At 32.1% G+C, this 19,407-nt stretch overlaps 1 protein-coding gene across 1 annotated transcript; it reads right to left on the bottom strand.

Annotated features, from left to right (window-relative positions):
- Window positions 1-58: 58 nt before the first annotated feature.
- Window positions 59-18,104, bottom strand: LOC149424025 (TBC1 domain family member 20). The gene is made up of 7 exons (XM_089651216.1): window positions 17,873-18,104; window positions 17,608-17,727; window positions 14,630-14,874; window positions 11,817-12,019; window positions 10,374-10,590; window positions 9,388-9,497; window positions 59-8,632 (listed from the first exon to the last, which is right to left on the bottom strand). Exons 1-7 carry the CDS (start codon window positions 18,009-18,011, stop codon window positions 8,386-8,388), a joined length of 1,281 nt encoding a protein of 426 aa, XP_089507342.1. The 5' UTR covers window positions 18,012-18,104; the 3' UTR covers window positions 59-8,385.
- Between the last annotated feature and the right edge of the window lie 1,303 nt (window positions 18,105-19,407).

Raw genomic sequence — 19,407 nt, 5'->3', positions numbered from 1 at the left:
CGAACGCAGAACTCGGAACTCCTGACCTGAAGCTCTCTGTGTGCTCACGCTCTAAGGGTTGTTGAACAGCGTTGCGCCTATTCTTTTTGAGACAATTGTCTTGCATGTTGTCCTGATAAAGATCACTGCAAAGGGTATCTGTAATATTAGCTTAAGAAGAAGTAAGCACGCCACAAAAAAACAAACATCGCAAGCGCTCTATCAAATTGTTTTTTTTTTTCAGCATGTTTTCTGAAGAACCACCATATATTTTTGTAAACAAAGTATGATTACATTTTGATTTTGGGACTGATCTATTTGTTCTTGCCTTAGTTAAAGTTAACAATTTTTATATAGTTTTAGTGTTATTTTTTTTTTAATTTGCAGAGATAAGAAGTAATAATATTGAGCTGTGAACCCTGTATCTGAATAAACATAAATATGTATGTAGTAGTGTACTTGTCACTATGCAAACAATTAGTCGATTATTTTCTCAAAATGTTGCTATTAACTGTTTTCTGTTTATATTATATCGACTGTGGTTTGGTAAAACCCTTCAAGCGACAAAATTAAATCATTACAGGAGACGACAAAAACGAATATTTACAAATTCGATAAGAGATTTGAGGATTAAGTAATTTCATCTAAAGTTTTCTCGAAATTATCAAAAAAAATTTACGTATAAATGTTATTGAAAATTCCTTAACCCTCGGCCCCTTGCCTCTCATGCGGGAGCCAACTATAGTTATTTCTCGGTTTGAGACCTCGCTGTATTACGTACAAGCACGATACAGAGCCGAAATTCATTTGTAAAAATTCCCCATTCGTGTCTCTAGCGACATCTCTAGAAATATGTTCAATAAATGTATTTGTTTTATCTTGGGTAAGGATTTCAAGCGCACGAGACAGGTTTTCCCCTTCAGCTCCTTTCAAATTTGCCCCGTGGGTTCAAACGATCTTGCTTGGCGCGCATGCGCAATATTCATTTACTACGATGTTAGTGGAACCTTGCGCCATTTTTCATTTTAGGCTGATTTTGCTATGGTTTTTTAGCAATTGTGATTTTAGGAATTTCATTTGACAACCTCATTTTGCTGGAATAAAAATAAATACATATTATAAGAAAAATGTTAATATAAAAACGCATTAGAACTGTAAAACCTAAAAAAAAATACACTTATTTTTTGAGATTTGCAACCAGTTTGTGTTACGCTGCATCTTGTTACGTGTTTTAGAGAATTTACGTATTTGTACACAATGTGTTTTAATATAAATATAATATTTTCACTAACATAGTGCCCAGAAAACAGAATTTTTAATTGATTAATATTTTTAAAAACTATGATTATTCTTTCGTTATGAGGGAAAAAATTTCATCATTATTCTCGAAGTTTAAAAAGAAAAATGTTTGAAAGATTGCATACCGTGCAAAAAAGTTCATAAACAAATACTTACTAATTAAAAACGCTCAGCGCAGTCAAATAATGTGATAAATAATCAAACGCAAACAGACGTACGTACTGCCTGGTACGGCCCGGCCGCCTTGATTATACAATAATGTTTTAACTGTTCCGTAATATTTCATTTTGTTTATTGTATAAACATCGCCCCAAAACAATTATTTATGATACATTGATGCGTAATTTGAGTAAGGTTTATATAAAGAATAATCATGGGAAATATGTTTAATTTAGTTTTAAAAAGTATTATTGGTCGGCGAGACGAGTTGAAAAAATGTGCCACGTGGAGGTGAAATCACTAATACATTTGAACGAAGCCTAAAGGTTAATCAGCAATAATTACTTTACTATGTTGTACTATGAAAACTATTCCATACGAAACCACTGAAATGTAGCTTGAAGGGTTTTACCAAAATACAGTCGATATAGTATGTATGGTGACCGGGTATCTCATCAAAATGACAGTTCAACACACCTATAAAAAGTGATATAAAGTGATGAAACAAAAACTAGGTTAATTACTCTATATCACTTTTTAAAAGTGTGTTTAATTGTCATTTTGATGAAATATCATGGAACCAGTATGTATGTATTTATAAGTTTTTTTTTCTTTCAACCATTGTGATATTACGAGATTTTGTTCTAAATGAAATATGTTGACTTTTTAACTATTTTTTATTGATCTGTTAACTGAAATAGAGTTCTCACAAGATAAACTTTTTCTTTGGCACATATTATAAACATAACAATATTGCTATTATTAAAAAAGTATAGTAAAAACTTTAGTAAACAGATTAAATACTTAGCCACCTTCAACTTGTAAAAGCTTCCTTAAAATGTTAATTTAAAAAATCGTACAAATAAATATGATATATGTAAATTGAAAAGTTGCATACACTTGCAATAAGACATGTATTATATTGTCTGATTAGGTGTGCTTATTCATCACTTTTTCAAGATTTTTTTAGTTCAACCCAACAAAGGTGATGTTCTTTAGTGAAACTCTGATTGCTGAAAGACGTTCTTCAAAAATTCATTGCTCAATTTTGATTATTTGACTGTCCAAATTAAAATGTCTATGGTTTGACTGCCCAAATTAAAATGTCTATGGTTTGACTGCCCAAATTAAATTATTGCCAATGGTTTGACTTTCCACTGTTCGATTTTGGTGATTCTAGAAAATCAGAAAAAAGAAGTCATCTCAGTTTGCTAATGGTTTGGATTATCCACGGTTCCACATAATAAATGATTTGATGTTTTGGGAACACAAAAAATTGTAAAATGTATATTAGAAATTTGTGATATTTATATGGGTTGCTATTTTAAGATGTTTCATTGTTTTACAAATGAGGACAATAAAGGTTTATATGGAATATAAAAAAAAAAACAAAATTTCATTTATACTGTAATTTTTATAAAATATCCATAATCACAATCATGTGTAACAATCAAATTTTATGACCGTGGGGTACTATTTATAAACAAAGCAGTTTCAATTAGGTCAATCAAATTAAAATACAGTGTTGTATGACTAAAGTCTCTAATGACAATATTTTTTCAAAATATACAACAAAAACATTCGGTCGGGGCCACATTGTTTTTTGTTTTCCATCGGCCACATAAAACAAAAACATTGCGGCCCTGCCCCAATGATTTTATTTTTGTTGGAAGTTTTGAAAACATTTTGCCGCAGGAGATGCGCCTTAAAGTAAAATGTAAGTGTAGGTACATACATAGTTTTAATAGTACGAAAGTTTGCAGTTAATAATAAACTCAAAAGACTCCTGATTGATCAGGTATAATTTTGAGGGATTTTAGATATCAAGTTATATTGCAGTGCAGTGCGAATCCAACAAATTGCTTACAATGAGATGATGAGGGCACGCATTGCGTGCTAAATCATAACTATTATAAGTATGTAATTGACTTTTAACACTTAAAATTTGCTATCAATGTTTTAGCGTACAACATAATTTAAGTTTAATTTAATTTAAGTTAAGTTTTTTATGGTTTACAAAAACAAACATATTTAATTCAAAATTTAAACAAAGCAGTGTATTTATTTATGAAAAAAAAACAAGGTTGCCGGGAGAAAATATTATGAAATTTAAAGAAAAATTAGGTACAAACATTAAAAACTATTTTGTGAAAAGCATAATATTTTTGTTACATTTATACTTCAGCACCGAGGCCAAGTAATACATCATTGGTAAGTGAGTTAAACTACATAATATACAAATATAAAACACATATACATAAATATACACAATTACATAATAAACTACATACATACATAGAAGCTTTCTTTAGATTACTTTTCAATACAGTATATTTATACAATCCCACATTATTCCATGGATTGCCTAGAGACTAATTTAAAACGGTTCCATGATGATATTTCATCAAAATGACAATTAAACACACCTTTAAAAAGTGATATAGAGTCATTAAAAATGAGGAAACAAAGACATTTTTTGTTTCATCACTTTTCATGACTTCATATCATTTTTTGTAGGTGTGTTGAACTGTCATTTTGATGAGATACCCGGTCACCATTAAAAACATGAGTCCTGGGCAAAATAATAAAATTAATATCAGCCATTCATACATAAATTGAAAACGAGTAATTGTGTAATACAACCTTTATAAAACTTCCTATTATTAACCGTTTGGGTGCCAATCGTCGATTGTCGTTGATTCGTGTTTTAATTCGCGCGTACGTCTGTACGTAAAATTCTCATTTTTTCGAAACGCCTGGACTTCGGGATCCTCCTCCGCGTGATTCTAAACCAATATTCTTTAATAAAACACCGAAAAAATCATCGAAATCCTTGAAAATTCAAAGAATTTATGGGGTTTTGAAAAAATATATAGTTTCATAAAAAATAATGTTTTTTTGGTGGCATTTTACAAGCAACTGTATGAATTTTTTTGGCACTCAAACGGTTAAGTTTAGCAAGCCTTTTACAATATTTTTTAGGTAAAAAAAACTTGTCATAGAACATTGTTTCCCTCATTGTAGTCTCCAATCAAATCCCTCTTTTAAACTTCAACCCTCTGTTGACGTGAGGTTAACTGTCCCACCAATGGAAATAAATTAATGTTTTTGTCAAGAAACTTCTTAAAACTGATTATCAAGATGACTTTGCTAGGGATACAACATAAGCTGTGCAAGTTTTAACTGCCTGAATAAAATGATTTTGTTTTTGATATTTGATCTCTCGCCCGTGGATAATGAGACATCTCTGTAGTTCATAAACAGAATTGATAAGTATCCATTTTTATGTTTATTGCAATAATAATCATAAATGTTAATACATAATTCCTACACATTTTTACAAAGTGGTCTCAAAACATTAAATTTAAAACAGTTTTTTTCTAAAAATTAGGCTTTATTTAATTAATAATGTATTTTCACAAACTAAGAATACTGTTAAAAATCTGTAGAAGATTTAAAGTTTATTTTTCTGATTCTATAATTGTACTAAAAATGAGCAATTTTAATATTTTCTTTCACAATTACTGATTTTAAAAACTGCACATTTTGAAACGGTTCCAACTGGCTACAATGTTATTTTGACATAGAAACCGCCACTGGCTGGTAAGATGGCTGTCACCAACGTTGCCTAGTGTGACGTTAATGCCGCCGAATGCACGAATAAAAACGGACATGTCATTTTGGCGGCAAAGAAAACGGCATATTTTATTTAAGTTTTATAAAATTTATTATCAACATAAAAATACCTTAATTATTTTCGAGAATAAAAAAAAACAATGAAAATACCCTATTGCTAGTCACAAAGCTTATTCTACCCAACCACAAATAATACAGTGAAACTCGCTTAAGAAGTTTGTATTTTTTTTTCGGTCCTGAAGAATGAATTTGAAAAATGGCCCAATTTATCCCACATACAAGATTTTCAGTGAAGAAGTTTATTTTCCGGTTTTGGAAAACTTTTTAAGAGAGTTTCACTGCAATTACTACTCCTTACAAAAGTTTCAACTAGCCCTGGTTTCTGAAACCTAGATGAATTTTTATGTACCTATTCTAAAACAATCGTTATCAACATCCAAAACTATTACATTAGTATTATTACTACAGCTACAATTTAAGGCAGTGGCAATTTGGGAATAATTCTGTATTTCTGATGTGTTAAAATAGTTATGCAGTGAAACCCCCTTATAAGGTTTCCCACATAAGAATTGTTTTTTCGGTCCTATCAAAAACTCACAAGGGTTTTACTGTACATTGCGTCATAATATTATGAGCCGTTGTGAATGTAGTGGTTATATATGTTTATAAATTCTATTACTTTCAACAATGTCATAATCAAACGGCTATTCAAAACTCAACTACATATTATGTACATACATATGAAAAAGAAAAGAGTTAATCACCAATCAATTAGTTAATTCTTTGTTTCATTGTTTATTGATTATAACATTACATATTAGTTTGTATTTATCTGAGGGAGTTCCTGAAGTTGCAAAAACATTTAAATTACTTACATTACATTTGAGGACCTTATGACCACAAAACTAGGCACATGCCCGTATTACGGTGGTTGAATTATCTTACAAAAGCACACATCTGATCATGCATCAATCTAGCAGCAGCCTGTTGACCTCTGCAAAAATACATAATATATTAATATAATACAGATAAATATTTAAGTAGTCAGATATAACAAGTATGCTAAAGAGATATGATCTAAAAATAAATATCTTAAAATTACAAACAGTTAGTTAACATACCGAGGTGTTCTATTCACAAGAAGGGAATAGGTACATTTTGTATTGAAAATACTTTATGAAAATTCGTCAAAACAAATTCAAGAAAGAATGTACCTAATTGTGAATAAAATTAGTTCCTGCTTTTTTCGATCTTTATTTTTAATAATATCGGAGTTAATTGGTTATCAAAACACAAAGGACAGTTTTTATGTACAATAACTCACAAAAGTGCACTTTAATAGAGATTACGGCACTGAAATAAATTACAAAAACCATTTTTTAATCATCACACTAATTAACTCTGTACTATTGGGAACAAAATGTAAAAAAATATGTCGATTAGTGCAGCAACTGGCCTTAAGTCTAGGAGTAAAAAACAACTCTTCTGTATCTATGACGGATCTTGCTTTCTTGTTCAATCGTGTTCTTAAATAAGTATTAGGGTTAAAGAAATAACTAAATGGTGGGCAGATCTTTAATTAATATAAAAAAATTTCAAAATGAAGAGTTACGGATTTCTGCAACAAAAATAAAAATTAATTATTGGAAGTTTAATAACCACGGCGCTCATTTTAAGATATAAAAGAAATTTATTGAAAAAACTGGAAAAATTCAACGTCCTTTAATCAATTTGACAGCCATAAAGTACAATTAATTATTTTAGAGCTATTTATTGTACAGGTTTTTTAAACCAAGCAACTTACATTTTCGCAACACGCTCAACTTGCTTTCTAATGCCTCAATAATAAGGAAAAATTAATAAAAGCAGTAACTTATCAATATTAACATAGTAAGAAAAGACTAGACATAAAATTATCAACATTCTATATAAATATCATAAATTAAAACACAACATTCTTCAATTATTTAGAAATACTTCAATTCTAGCTTCTGAAAAAAAAGGTTAAGGAAATTTGTTTTGCAATTATTATTAGCTTCATTACTTCATAATATTAGCTTACAATAAGATTTTGTTAAGAGAAGCTAGTTTAAATGCAAAATGCAATAGTCTTTTTCTCTAGCATTTAAAATAAACTATTTATTTAATTTCAATCATTCTCTACAATCATGTGTTTCTTGAATTTTAATTAGAGCCCAAAACCAACGTAAAATTTAAAATCAGCGCAAGAGAGTCCGAAACATTATATAACATTTTCGATACGTATTATATTTTGAAATAGGTGAAGCACTTTCATTACACACGTTAACAATAATTTAGAAAGCATTTTAAATAACATTTAAATTGACAACTAGCTTCCGATGGTGACCTAAATTATCTACCTACAAAATAAAACGACAGGTGTCACAAATGTTAACTTTACCAATGTTCAAAGCAAAATATATCACTATAAGAAAGTTAATTTGTTCAATCTCTTAACAGCAGTGTATTTGTATGTCATTAATTATTATGTAATAGTGCAGACCTGTGAAAAATTAAAAAAAAAAATTAATAAATAAATGTTTTCCTAGTTACGTGATTTAAAAAAAATACTGTCACTGAGAAATAAACGTTTGTAATAATAACCAAACGGAAATACCCAATCATATTTCTGTGCTCCAGTACTTTGTTCCTGTTGGCAGGTTCACATTTTGATGTTTATTATTATTTTGTATCATTTTATGTATAATTGTGACATTGGCAGAAATTTACACAAATTAACCCCATGACACTTCTGTGTTCTTGGTATTTTGTTCCTGTCAACATGATTTTATTTATAAAATACCTAATGGCAGACCCGTGAAAAATCACAGATCGTCATAAAGTGACACAAAGCTTAAGTTCTATAGTTCTTGAACTGGAGTTACAGACAGACGGAGTCACAACCGAAATTAGTATTTTTAATAATTGATTTGGACTGCCATTCTTTTATAGTAGAAATTTTCTTTAAGGCGAATAAATAATACAGTAAGACTCGATATAAGCTTCCCGTATAAGAAGTTTTGTTTTTAAAACTGAAATTTAAAAAATGGTCTAATTTTGGAAAAAGTTTTCCAAAATAAATAGATTTTTTTATCGATCCCTTGAAAACCTTATAAAAGTGTTTCAGTGAAAAATGAAATGCATTACAACGATAACATAAAATGAATCCAATCTTCATGTTTTGTAGGTGGATATCTATAAATTCAAAACTGTTAAAATTAAACTCAAGGAATGACCAAGGTCCAGCTTCTGCTAGAACCTTAGAAACACAATCATGTAGGAATGTCTATGCTATCTGATGTAGTTAAGATTTGAGTAATCGCATTTGTACATGGCGTAAGCGCCAATGAAAAGTGTTGCCGTGGCAAGGAGGGCTCGGTAGCGCGCCGGCACGATGGCGAGAAGGGGAGTGTCGTGGACGAAGCGTCGGATCTGCTGCAGCTTCACGGTCCACACCGGGCGCGTTCCCGCAGCACCGGCACGTCGGGCAATCTGCCGCTTCTTGGCTCTCTCTTCATCATCCTTGCGTTGTTGCTCCCTGGGAACATAAATATGTTCACGATATAACGCCAACTTCATTCAGGAGATAAATAAAATTTAATATAAAATCCAATAATGGACAATAACTCATAACTGACATGGCAACAATAAAAACAAGTAGTAATAATTTAAAACCGAAATTTCAGATCACAACCATCAGTTTAAAAACCCATGAATATTTCATAATTTCTCAAAGTTTATGAATATTTCTCATAATGTTTTAGTATATAAATCTATTAATATCTCCTGATTTCTCAAAAATTCTTACAATTTCTCTAAGTTTATTAATACATCTCACAATTTTTCTTACTTCTTATACATCCTTAAAAATTCCTAAAAATCTGAAAATATCCAAAAATATTGGACAAAGAAATGTCCAAATAGACAATTTTGTACACAGGAATAGTCCGGTTGGACAAGGAATTGTCCAAAAAATGGACAAATTTGAGGAAATATTCTAACCTTGGAGGTGTTGTTTTTGCAGAGTGTTTGGAAAGCTACTTTCTTGACGCACTTGAATTGAACTAGTCCTTTAAGACCACCCATAGTAATCGAGCCCAATTCTGAATGACTCAAGGTCAGATGCATCGCCTCAAAGAGCACTCGTTTGAATGCATTTTTGCAAACCAATAGTGATTCAAATGTGTTCAAAATAGTTTGGAACACTCGCCCGTATTCTCCTCTTACCCCACAGTAGTTCTATCTCGTTAAAATGATTCTACTATACATTTTTTTAGAAGTATGAATACTTACTCTCTCTTTTCCATCAAGATAACATCCTGTTCAATGTCTTCTGGTGGGTGTACATCATACAACTCGGAAGCTTTCACTAGAATATCTTCAAACGGAAGATCTTCGGGAAGCTGCAATTTAAACATATTTTACAATGAAACTAAACATTTATAATGATTATTATTTTTTGGTAAACTAATGTTTTAAGACAAGATTTTTTATGCATAGCACAAAGGGTAACAATTATTTTTATAAGCAATAATTATTAGCCTGAAATACTCATCCACATTGAAAAATCTCCTGATAAAAGATACATGTCCCGTTGGCGTCATGTATCTTTTATCAGGAGATTTTTCAATGTGGATGAGTGTTTCAGGCTAATAATTATTGCCTATAAAAATAATTGTTACCATTTATATTGATGGTATTGACTTTATGGAAATTCATTTATCTTTCTATAAATGTCTTTTTTTAAAACTATGTTATTTATGTGATAGTGTATTAGGCGGTTTACAATATACCAAGGATAAAAAAAGAAGGAGATGGCCAAAAAAAAAAAAGAAGTTGCCAGCATCATAAACCGATACTATAGCAAAATATCTATGTACAGCAACGCCCCGCCTTTGTACCTACACCAAACGCATAGCTTTCATTGCATAGCCGAATCGATAGTCTGTGCATTAAATAGTATTATGTATTTGTAAGTAAATTAATAATGTACGTATGTGGAAATAAAATGTGTGTAGTTAGTTTAAACGTGTTTAGTGTGTTTAGGCGGCGCTGAGGTGAAACATGATTTTTTTTATATGCCTCACTTTTTAATATTATAGCCATATCCTGCGTCGTATTGTATATTTATGTGTTTTAACATAACGCAGGGGAATTAATAAACTTTTTAAGATAAGCAATTCATAAATCTGTTAAGAAACAAGAGAGTTATAACAAATGTCAACGAGTGCTAATGAGTATACACCAAGAATGCGGTGAAAATGTTAAGTATGGCCTACCTGAGATAGGAAGCAGTGTAAGGTCGCCATGTCACAGTCGAGGTCGAAGATTTCCGTAGACCTGTGCAGGACAATGGCGGCCGTCACGTAGATGGGGAACATGGGCGGGGCGCAAAGGAAGTAGTCATAGAGTCGCACCACGTCCGTATAGCGGTTCAGACTGTGGCCGAACCAGGTCAGGTACCAGGGCAGGGCAAACATTGTACCCACTGTTGACCTGGATAGGAAAATACATAGTATGAATACTGGTAAGTTAGTTGAAAGCGTGCACTATTGTTCGTGGCAACGACGGCTCGGAATCACTTATGCATGCTCATGGTATGCCTATGTGTTTTGTTGAAAAAACTTGTTCCAACTGATCTGTAGTAAGACAATTTCAACTGTAATTCAGAAGCCTTTGTCTTTGCAGAAAAAAATGTTCCATGACAACTCAGGACAGTGACAAATCAACACACTTTTTAAAAGTGATAAAGTCCTTAACGTCATTTTTAGAAGTGAAAAAAGGTAGCCTAAACCTAAATTAATGTAACCTATTTTTTTTTAAATCATCGCTTTTCTTGAGTTGTCCGGTTATCACGCCCTGCACACTTTCCAACAATAATATAATTTATATTACATGCATATGAGTACATTAGTAGCACTAGAGGCACAGATTATTCTTATATGTATGTGTTAAAGAATACATAGAATAATGTGCACTGTTTTTAAAAATGCTCATTTAAGGTTTCAATGGTTGTCTGCAGAGATGTGCAAAATGGGTACCCAAAACCATTTGAAATGCAAAATGGAAATGGGTCAAAACTTTTCTATTTGAAAATGCAAAATGGTTTTTAGAAAAGCATTTCAAATGCAAAATGCAAAATACCTATTTTCAAAATGCATTGAAAATGCAAAATAGTTTCTCAGGTCAAACAATTAAAATAATAATAGAATTTTTTTTTAAATTTGTCATTTAATAATGGACATCAATGTAGAACAAACATATTACATGATGGTAAATCAAAAAACACCACGACTACAGATTATGAAACCACAAAAAATTATAAAACCATATGAAATGATTATGAAACCATAAAAACATAGAAACTGCTATCTAACATTTAATATTACAGTGTCATGGCCCCATGTTCAGTACCTATTTGAATCAGTATTTTTTTTAATGGTATCACTCAATTGCCAGGGAGCAACTTGACAAATGTAAATTATCTCTCATAGCGAGGTTGAGGACCGACTGATATTTGGGGCTTATGAAAAAAAGATGAATGGATATAGTAGGAAGAATGTTGCAAAAAAGCATTTAAAATGGAAAATGCATTGAGAAAAGCATTTAAAATGCAAAATGGTTTTTAGAGAAGCATTTGCATTTCCATTTGAAATGGATTTATTTGAAATAAAGCACATCTCTGGTTGTCTGCAATAACATTAAAAAACAAAGTTACAAACTTATAGAGAAATTCAGCAAGCTGGGAGTCCTCCGTATTGATGAGTGGCTGCAGGTAGTTGAGGCGGTGCTGCGTGGGCTGCATGGTGGCCTGCATGAAGGGCTCCAGGGGTGCGGCCTCGCCTTGGGACAGGCGGCACAGCAGCGGGAAGGAGGCGCGCTCCCCGCACACCAGCAGGAGGGTGATGGCCACATCATGGTAACCCTGGAAACAAACATTATTTTTTCAAATGTGAAATATTTTTTATAAATTGTTGAAATAATAATATTCTTGAATATTCCAGGGTCCATCACGGAAACTGCATGTTTTTTTTATTGGCTAGTGGGATGGCCTTGATTTGTCTGTTAGAGTGGGAAGTTTAGTTTTCGCCATGTCATGGAACCTTCAGCATCGTACCTTCGCTCTGCGGAAAAATATTCCTCAGGAGTTACATGAGTCCCCTCTACACAGCCCAAAAGTAACAGTATGGTATATAATTGGGGAGAAGGGCATGTTTGGATCGTACTTTTTGCAGGAAAACAACATTATTATGAGTGTTAATTCGGAGTGCTACATTACGATGCTCTAAACATTCTTCTTGACATGAGATGAGCAATGAGGAGGGTATGGTTCCAACAAAATGGTGCAACTGCACATACAGCTCGTAATTCAATGGGTATCTGACGGGATTAGTTTCTATGGTTATCAATAGATACTAATTTGAAAAAAAAAATCAACAATGTATCTCAATAATTCATGTCTCTGTGATCAATAATCTCTTGTAAGTGAAGGTTTCACAAAAAATATGAAAAAATATCATAACTTTTTTTTTTTTTTTTTTTTTTTTTTAATTCCTTTATTTTTCCCAATTTTTACATTAATTACATACAATATTATATAAATCAATAAGAATAATGGGAACCCACTAAGGCGCAGCCTGTGCGTGGGTAATATATTTAAGTTATTATTTTATTGTACCTAGAAATAAACAAATTGTGGGCATATAAAATAAAAACAAGATTACATTTTGTATAAGCGTTTTGTATAAAAAGTGTTTATAATAATGTATAGTGAAGTTATAAGTGTTTATTGTAATATATGTAATATATGGTGAATATTTTATGAGAAACATAAATTGATACAAATTAAATAAAAAAAGTTTCAACTGCTGTGTCGAAAAGCCATAATTTTAATTCTTTTAAATATTGAGGAAGTTTAGTTATCACTTGAATATTTTTTTTTGTTTACTTTTGTTTTTGCTTGTTTTCAAGTTTTCTACGAAAAATAGCAGAACATACATGGGGGTGATTTGAGTAGCCCTAAACTAACTACCTCTGGAATTCCGCTTGACACTATTTTTTGGGACCCTGTATAATATACGGGGTGTCCGGGGGTAAAGTGCACTAACTTCGGAAGGTGATTCTACAGATAGTACAAGTTAAAAAAAAAAGAACTTTTTCTGGCTTACTTCTCAGGTAAAAAAGTAAAATTGGTTTGCAGTGTGTGACCGGCATTATTATTTTGCGTTGTTGCCAAATCTAGAGTCCCGCACCCACCCGCCACCAGCTGCCGATTCGATCAGTTAACATAAAATTTGAATGAAACGTATTTGTAGTACTTGCCGTGCGTCGTATCAATAACTTTTATTTTATGCATTTTATGTCTGTCTTTAAAAACTTGATTGTTATACTTACTTAATCACTCAGAACATTAGAACGTCAAAAGACGTAAATATGATAATGGCGGTCAAGACATTAGAACGTCTTTTCACGTAAACGCGCGAGATTTTACAAAAATTGATTTATTTCCATCACTAGTATACGGATTGCCATGATTTAAAAAACAGAGTATCGATAATGAATAACGCTACGCGTCTGTATTCAAGAATATCTATGGAACGTAGAGGTGCATTATCTAAGCCGATTGAAACTGTCAAGATGTTCGTTAATAATTTATTGCGTTTCTAAATAATTTATTAAAAATATTTTAGTTTGGACGGTCAATATTTTGAGGTGACTAATAGTTTTTAAATATATTTCTTCAATATATAAAGTGTTATTCCTTTACGCTACTCAGAAAAAAGTACATTTTTCAAGGTTTTGAAATAATGGTAAGCGATTTTTACATATTTTTGACGTTTTCATAATGTATATTTAGAAACGCAAATATTTACGTATAACAACACAATGCGATAGTGGATTTCATAATCTTTCCAAAACATTTTTTAGAATGAGGCTACGTTTCCCAAAACGTGAGTTATGAAGATTTTAGTAAAACTCGTAAATAACACAAAAATTATCACATTCTGACAGTTCTCAAAGGGACACATAGTAAATAAAATTCTATGTCTGAGAGGTTAAAAGAACATCTTTACTGCAGTTCTCTTTTTGAATTTGGTTTAAAACATACGATTTTATAAACGTCAAACTCTCGGTCTTATGTTATTATTATTATTGTTTACATGCGGTTTCCATGGATACAGGCCAATCATAAATATGCATCGTTGCCACTCACTCTCGACAAGCTCACAGCAAATTTATCGGGTAAGTTTGTACCTCACACTAAGGATTTTTAGTAGGTATGTGTTTTTGTATAGAAAAAAAGTTATTTATCTTTTTTACTCCTACAAACATGTAGAATTACCTTCCGAAGTTAGTGTACTTTACCCCCGGACACCCTGTATAATAAATACATAATGAGGGAACTATTTGTAAACCGACTCAGTTTTAAATAAAATAAATAATAATAATATTTGACAAGAAAGCAGTAATCACTTAAAACGTCCGGGTGGCCTAATAGTTTCATAAGGGAATGTTAGTATAGTAAATTGTTTACCTGATAATACCGTAGATGCGGGTATTTAATTATAACCCTGAGAATGAGGACTGTGAGTTGGTCCTGGAGAGCTACTCTTTGTTCATAAGGAATACCCGGGGGAAACCTTTTTAGGGACCTATTTACATCTAGTACAACTTGGTGGTATTCCGAATGCTCGGAGAGAGAAGACAGAGAAGGAGCTTCCGATATTTCCTCCTTGGTAACACCCACCAGTGCTGGCCATATTGTACTTCTTATTTGATCTGAAAACAAATTTTAAAATATTGCATTATGTATAATGTCACATTTATGATTTTAAACAGGTAAATGTTTTTTGTAAGCATGCTTAGTCATTCTTCCCGGGAATTTATTTGGGGGAATATTTCTGAAATGGGGAATATTGTGGAAATTTTCATCTAAATGGTGAAATCCCCAGACTAACCGATGGGTTTATCTCGTAAAACGAAATTTCATGTTATTTACAAATGTATCATTTTAATTAGAGTATGTTGAGGACAGAACTTTTTTTTTTTTTTTTTTTTTATTGAATATACAAACACATTACAATAATTTATAAATGTAGATATTTCGAAGCTGATTGCGAAAAAATTAGAATTTTTTAAAGAAAACTGCCCAACTCAATTGAGAAATTATTTCTCGTGTTTGAGTTGGGGAGTGTTGAGAGTCATTATGGTTTATAGGTTGTAAAAATTCACTAGTTGATGAAGCTAAAAATTAACAAATAGTTATAAAACTAGATGATAAATTTGATAACACAATATAATTAAGAAAATAAGAAATTTAATTACAAACTAAAAAATATAACTTAAATAATATAATAGTTATTAAACTTAGAAAAAATAAGATATAAAAATAAAAATGTACTTATTGGGTACGATATAATAGAAGGTAGGTACAGTACTAGCTAGTACTAACTATTTCAATTATTGAAATATACCAAAGAGTAACGAAGATATAAGCAGTAACAATGTTGAATTTTGCAGCCAACCGTCTAAGTGTGGTGTCGTGGTACATACAATGACCATGTCAGCAGTAATTCAGCACTCTCATTTGAATTGTGACTTCACAATACACAATTAATTGTAAACGTTTTACCTGACTTTGGGGAATTTATTAATAAGACAGGGAATAATCCCGGGTGTGCATCACCATACTTAGTAATTTAATTAATAGAAATCCAACTTCAAAATAAAAATAACTAGTAATTTACCATGTACCAATTCTCCCATCCAGGTTGCTCGCAATCAGCTTTGAAAGTACATACGAATCTCGTCAAAGGTACTTACACGCCAAACGTCAAAAGTCATTGCATTCGAACAACGAGTGGGTCGAACCAATCGACGCTGACTTGTCTTCGACAAAACTGTCAAAATCTACCATATTGTATCGTGATCTAAGATTATTTCCTGCTCACTCTTCGAAGAAAAGGCATCTAACATTTTTTTTAAAGTTGTTTTAAGGTTCCATATAATGGCAGATTTTCCCGTTATGTTGGCTGCAATACATAATGTAAAGCAAGCTGAAGCGGTTGCTTTGAGATTAACAAAGAGCCTAGATGAGATATGAGAGTGCAAAAAGATGCAAGAAAAGTCAAGGCAAGCCAAGAAGAGGCAATAAGAGTCGAGAAGAACCCGAAAGAGACAACAATAGCAAAGAAGAATCAAGAAGAACCAAATTGAAAAGATGCAAGAATAGTCAAGGCGTGCCAAAAAGAGCCACAAAGAACCAAGAAGAGCCAAAAAGAGGCAAGATGAACGACATAAGCAAAATAAAAACTACGCTCAATCAATTCCTTTATTCCTACCCATCCTAAATTCCAATATTTGTTTATTAGGTTGCCATATACACCGGTCGATTGAACTTCAACATCCTTCGTCTCCTCAGAGTGCGTTCCAAGTCCTAACAAATGAGTGCCCCCTGGTGTACCAGTCTGATTAGGACAGGAGTGCTCCTGGCTGGGGTGGTACTTGCGTACCGTATTGTATGCAATGTCACTATGCAAGTGTTAGCAGCAATAAATTTAATTTCCGCGGATACTAGCTGTTTTTGATTTTTAGTAACATATCCGCCAGCCACTTCTAAAAAAGGTGGTAGTAAATGACGCGGTGATGGACGTTGTGTTTTTGACATTTCAAATTCACACCATAGAAAGGTAAAAAAACATAAGAAACATGTGCCGCCAATATAATCATCTCTTCAACCCTTCGAAATTCAAGAACACTTATAAATTAAACGTTCAACAAAGGATAATTTATAATTTGTACATGGCGCATAATGATAACTCTTGATCGCTATTGGAGAATTGAGCACAGGGCTTCGTCCGAGTTTCAACATTTTTATTAAACAATTTAAATATAGGGAACAATATAATATTATGGTTTTGTCTTATTTTTGCCAGATATATTTCAAAACTGTAAATTAATGTTGAAAACTGACAGTGGGAACCAAAAAAAGTAGCGTTGACCTAGATATTCCTGATAGAAAGTGTTCACCATTTGAGGTGTGTTGGTGCTTCCCACACAATTTTCTGATATGTAATAATAATTAATAAATAAGTGTGTTTTACAATAGTAAGTAAATAAATATCTGTAAGTGATTTGACAAAATTTAGTCACAGGACTCGCAAATCACTTAAAACGCTGGTATATTATGTATATATTTGGTATATTATTATGAATTATTTTTATGATATTATTACTCGAGGTAGCTCTGTTGTTTATACAGGAAAGATGAAAAAAATGAAAAAATTATACAACAACAACAAAAATCCATATTACAGCAACAATGACATCATTTTTATATTTGTATTGAACTTTCTATCCCCAAAGAAAAGTACTTTTATTTAGATTAGTAGAAATAATTTTTAAATATTCTCCGAAATTAAATGGAAGCGTGCAAATAACTAAGACAGTTAAATATTTAACCATTAATGAACATTGGTTTGAAGTTGTAGCAGTTACCAGTTAATAAATTACCATTTATAAGTCCTCCGGGACTCTTTGCATATTTTTTCCACTGGTCAACTGGTATGTTGGGATTTTTCAACGCAGCTTCTAGAATGCTCTGTTTCAAAGAATCTTGTACATTTTTCTGAACTGCAAAAGAGAAAGGATGGGTAAATTAGAGTAATCAATTTTAGTGACACAGAAATGCGTGCTATTCCATATAAAAGTTCAATAAAAGGCCATTCGAATAAAATTATTTACGGGACAAATTAACATCGACAAAAATAAAGATTACCATTATCAAATTTTAAATCGGATGGGGCTGCAATGTCATCAATATTTTTTCGGTCATTCACATCTTTAAAACCCGAATCACTTTCTGATTTACATGTTAAATCCTCTGAATGAGAACTTTCTTCGTTTTCAATATCCATTTTGATATTTTGTTATCATTCCCTCAATCAAGTATTCACTTTTAGAAAATTTATCGTACAAATTGATTTCACTGACAGATTTTGACAACTGTCATTGGCACAAAAATAAAAATATGCATTATAGGCTGCTCCTCGGTACAAAACACTGCTGTGTAAATAATTTTTGATATGGCAAGTTATGATGGGGCATTTTGGAACATAATCTATCGGTAGAGGGGGCCATTTATACAGATTAAATTTGTGATTAAAATGTTTTTGCTAATAACAATATTATTATCGATTTCATGACTTATACCAATTTATTTTAGGGCATGATATATAATATTATTACGTATGGCACAGGTTAATAACCTGTTTAGTTTTGTAACTTCTCTCAGTAATGAAATCTATAAAAACATCAACATAATAAATCTTTGATTTGCTGCACAGTTACGACTGATTTTATAATATTATGTACTTTAGGTGAAATAACCTATTAAGTCTATTATTATTTCCATTTATTTCTATTTTTTAATGATAGGTATAATACGGTGACAGCTTCAGAGGCGGATTTGCAGTCTTGGCCGCCCTAGGCCCCAGACCATGTAGCCGCCCCTTTCTCAGTACCCATCATAGGTGTGGCGAGGGCGGCTGCGGGGCGTGGGGGCGCGCTGTGTGCTGTGTGTGAACACGCTCTTGCATATCGCTATTTAATATTTTGGTACTTAGGAAGTAATTTCTTGTTATCATCTGTGACTTTTATGTCACGATTGGCCGCCCCTAATATCTGGCCGCCCTAGGCCCGGGCCTACATAGGCCTAAGGGCAAATCCGCCTCTGGACAGCTTTGAATAGACTGATTATTTTTGTGTGACGACAATGTGATGTCTTTAATTTAACGGTTCTCACTTTGAAATCATAAGTTAAAAAACGCTTTGTTAAATTTCCGATATTGACGTTCGCGAATGAATCGAAATCGGTCATGGTTCATAATGGTCATTTTGTCCCACTAAATGATGATATCTGATTGTCGCAGTAAAATACCAACAGAACTTTCATATTACATGGTGTTCGTCTGATTGCTGACAATAAGGCGCACTTTTGTTTACAGAAAACATTTTCAGACATTCATTACAACAAAATAATAATTTAATAAACAGGTTTTTTATTTTTATTTAATATATAGGTAAAGAAATTGAAGAATTGCGTAGGTAGGGCAGTATTATGTATAGATTTTCGAATTCGCTGGAAGCAAAAGTTCAGGAGCCAGTATATTTTTAAAAGAAAATATTCACGTTTTATTCATTTGTGTTGAAAGAGCTCGGTTGCTTGGCCGATCACTATTTTGAGTTCCAGTCTATAACTTTAATAATAATGTTTAATAAAATGTCGTAAACGTTAATGTCGATAGTAAAATA

Source organism: Hesperophylax consimilis, chromosome 4 (genome assembly GCF_061612785.1).
Source record: "Hesperophylax consimilis isolate HC1 chromosome 4, BYU_Hcon_1.0, whole genome shotgun sequence".
Taxonomy (NCBI): Eukaryota; Metazoa; Arthropoda; class Insecta; order Trichoptera; family Limnephilidae; genus Hesperophylax; species Hesperophylax consimilis.
The sequence above is the reverse complement of the archived record's forward strand: the minus strand, read 5'-3'. Positions and strand labels throughout refer to the sequence as shown.

Bases quoted from the DNA above. Each gene is read 5' to 3' on its own strand.
- LOC149424025 (XM_089651216.1), bottom strand. From the start codon at position 18,011: ATGGATATTGAAAACGAAGAAAGTTCTCATTCAGAGGATTTAACATGT. The intron at 17,728-17,872 runs GTAATCTTTATT...TCTCTTTTGCAG, and splicing joins CGATTTAAAATTTGATAATG to TTCAGAAAAATGTACAAGAT. The intron at 14,875-17,607 runs GTAATTTATTAA...ATTTGTTTTCAG, and splicing joins TCCCGGAGGACTTATAAATG to ATCAAATAAGAAGTACAATA.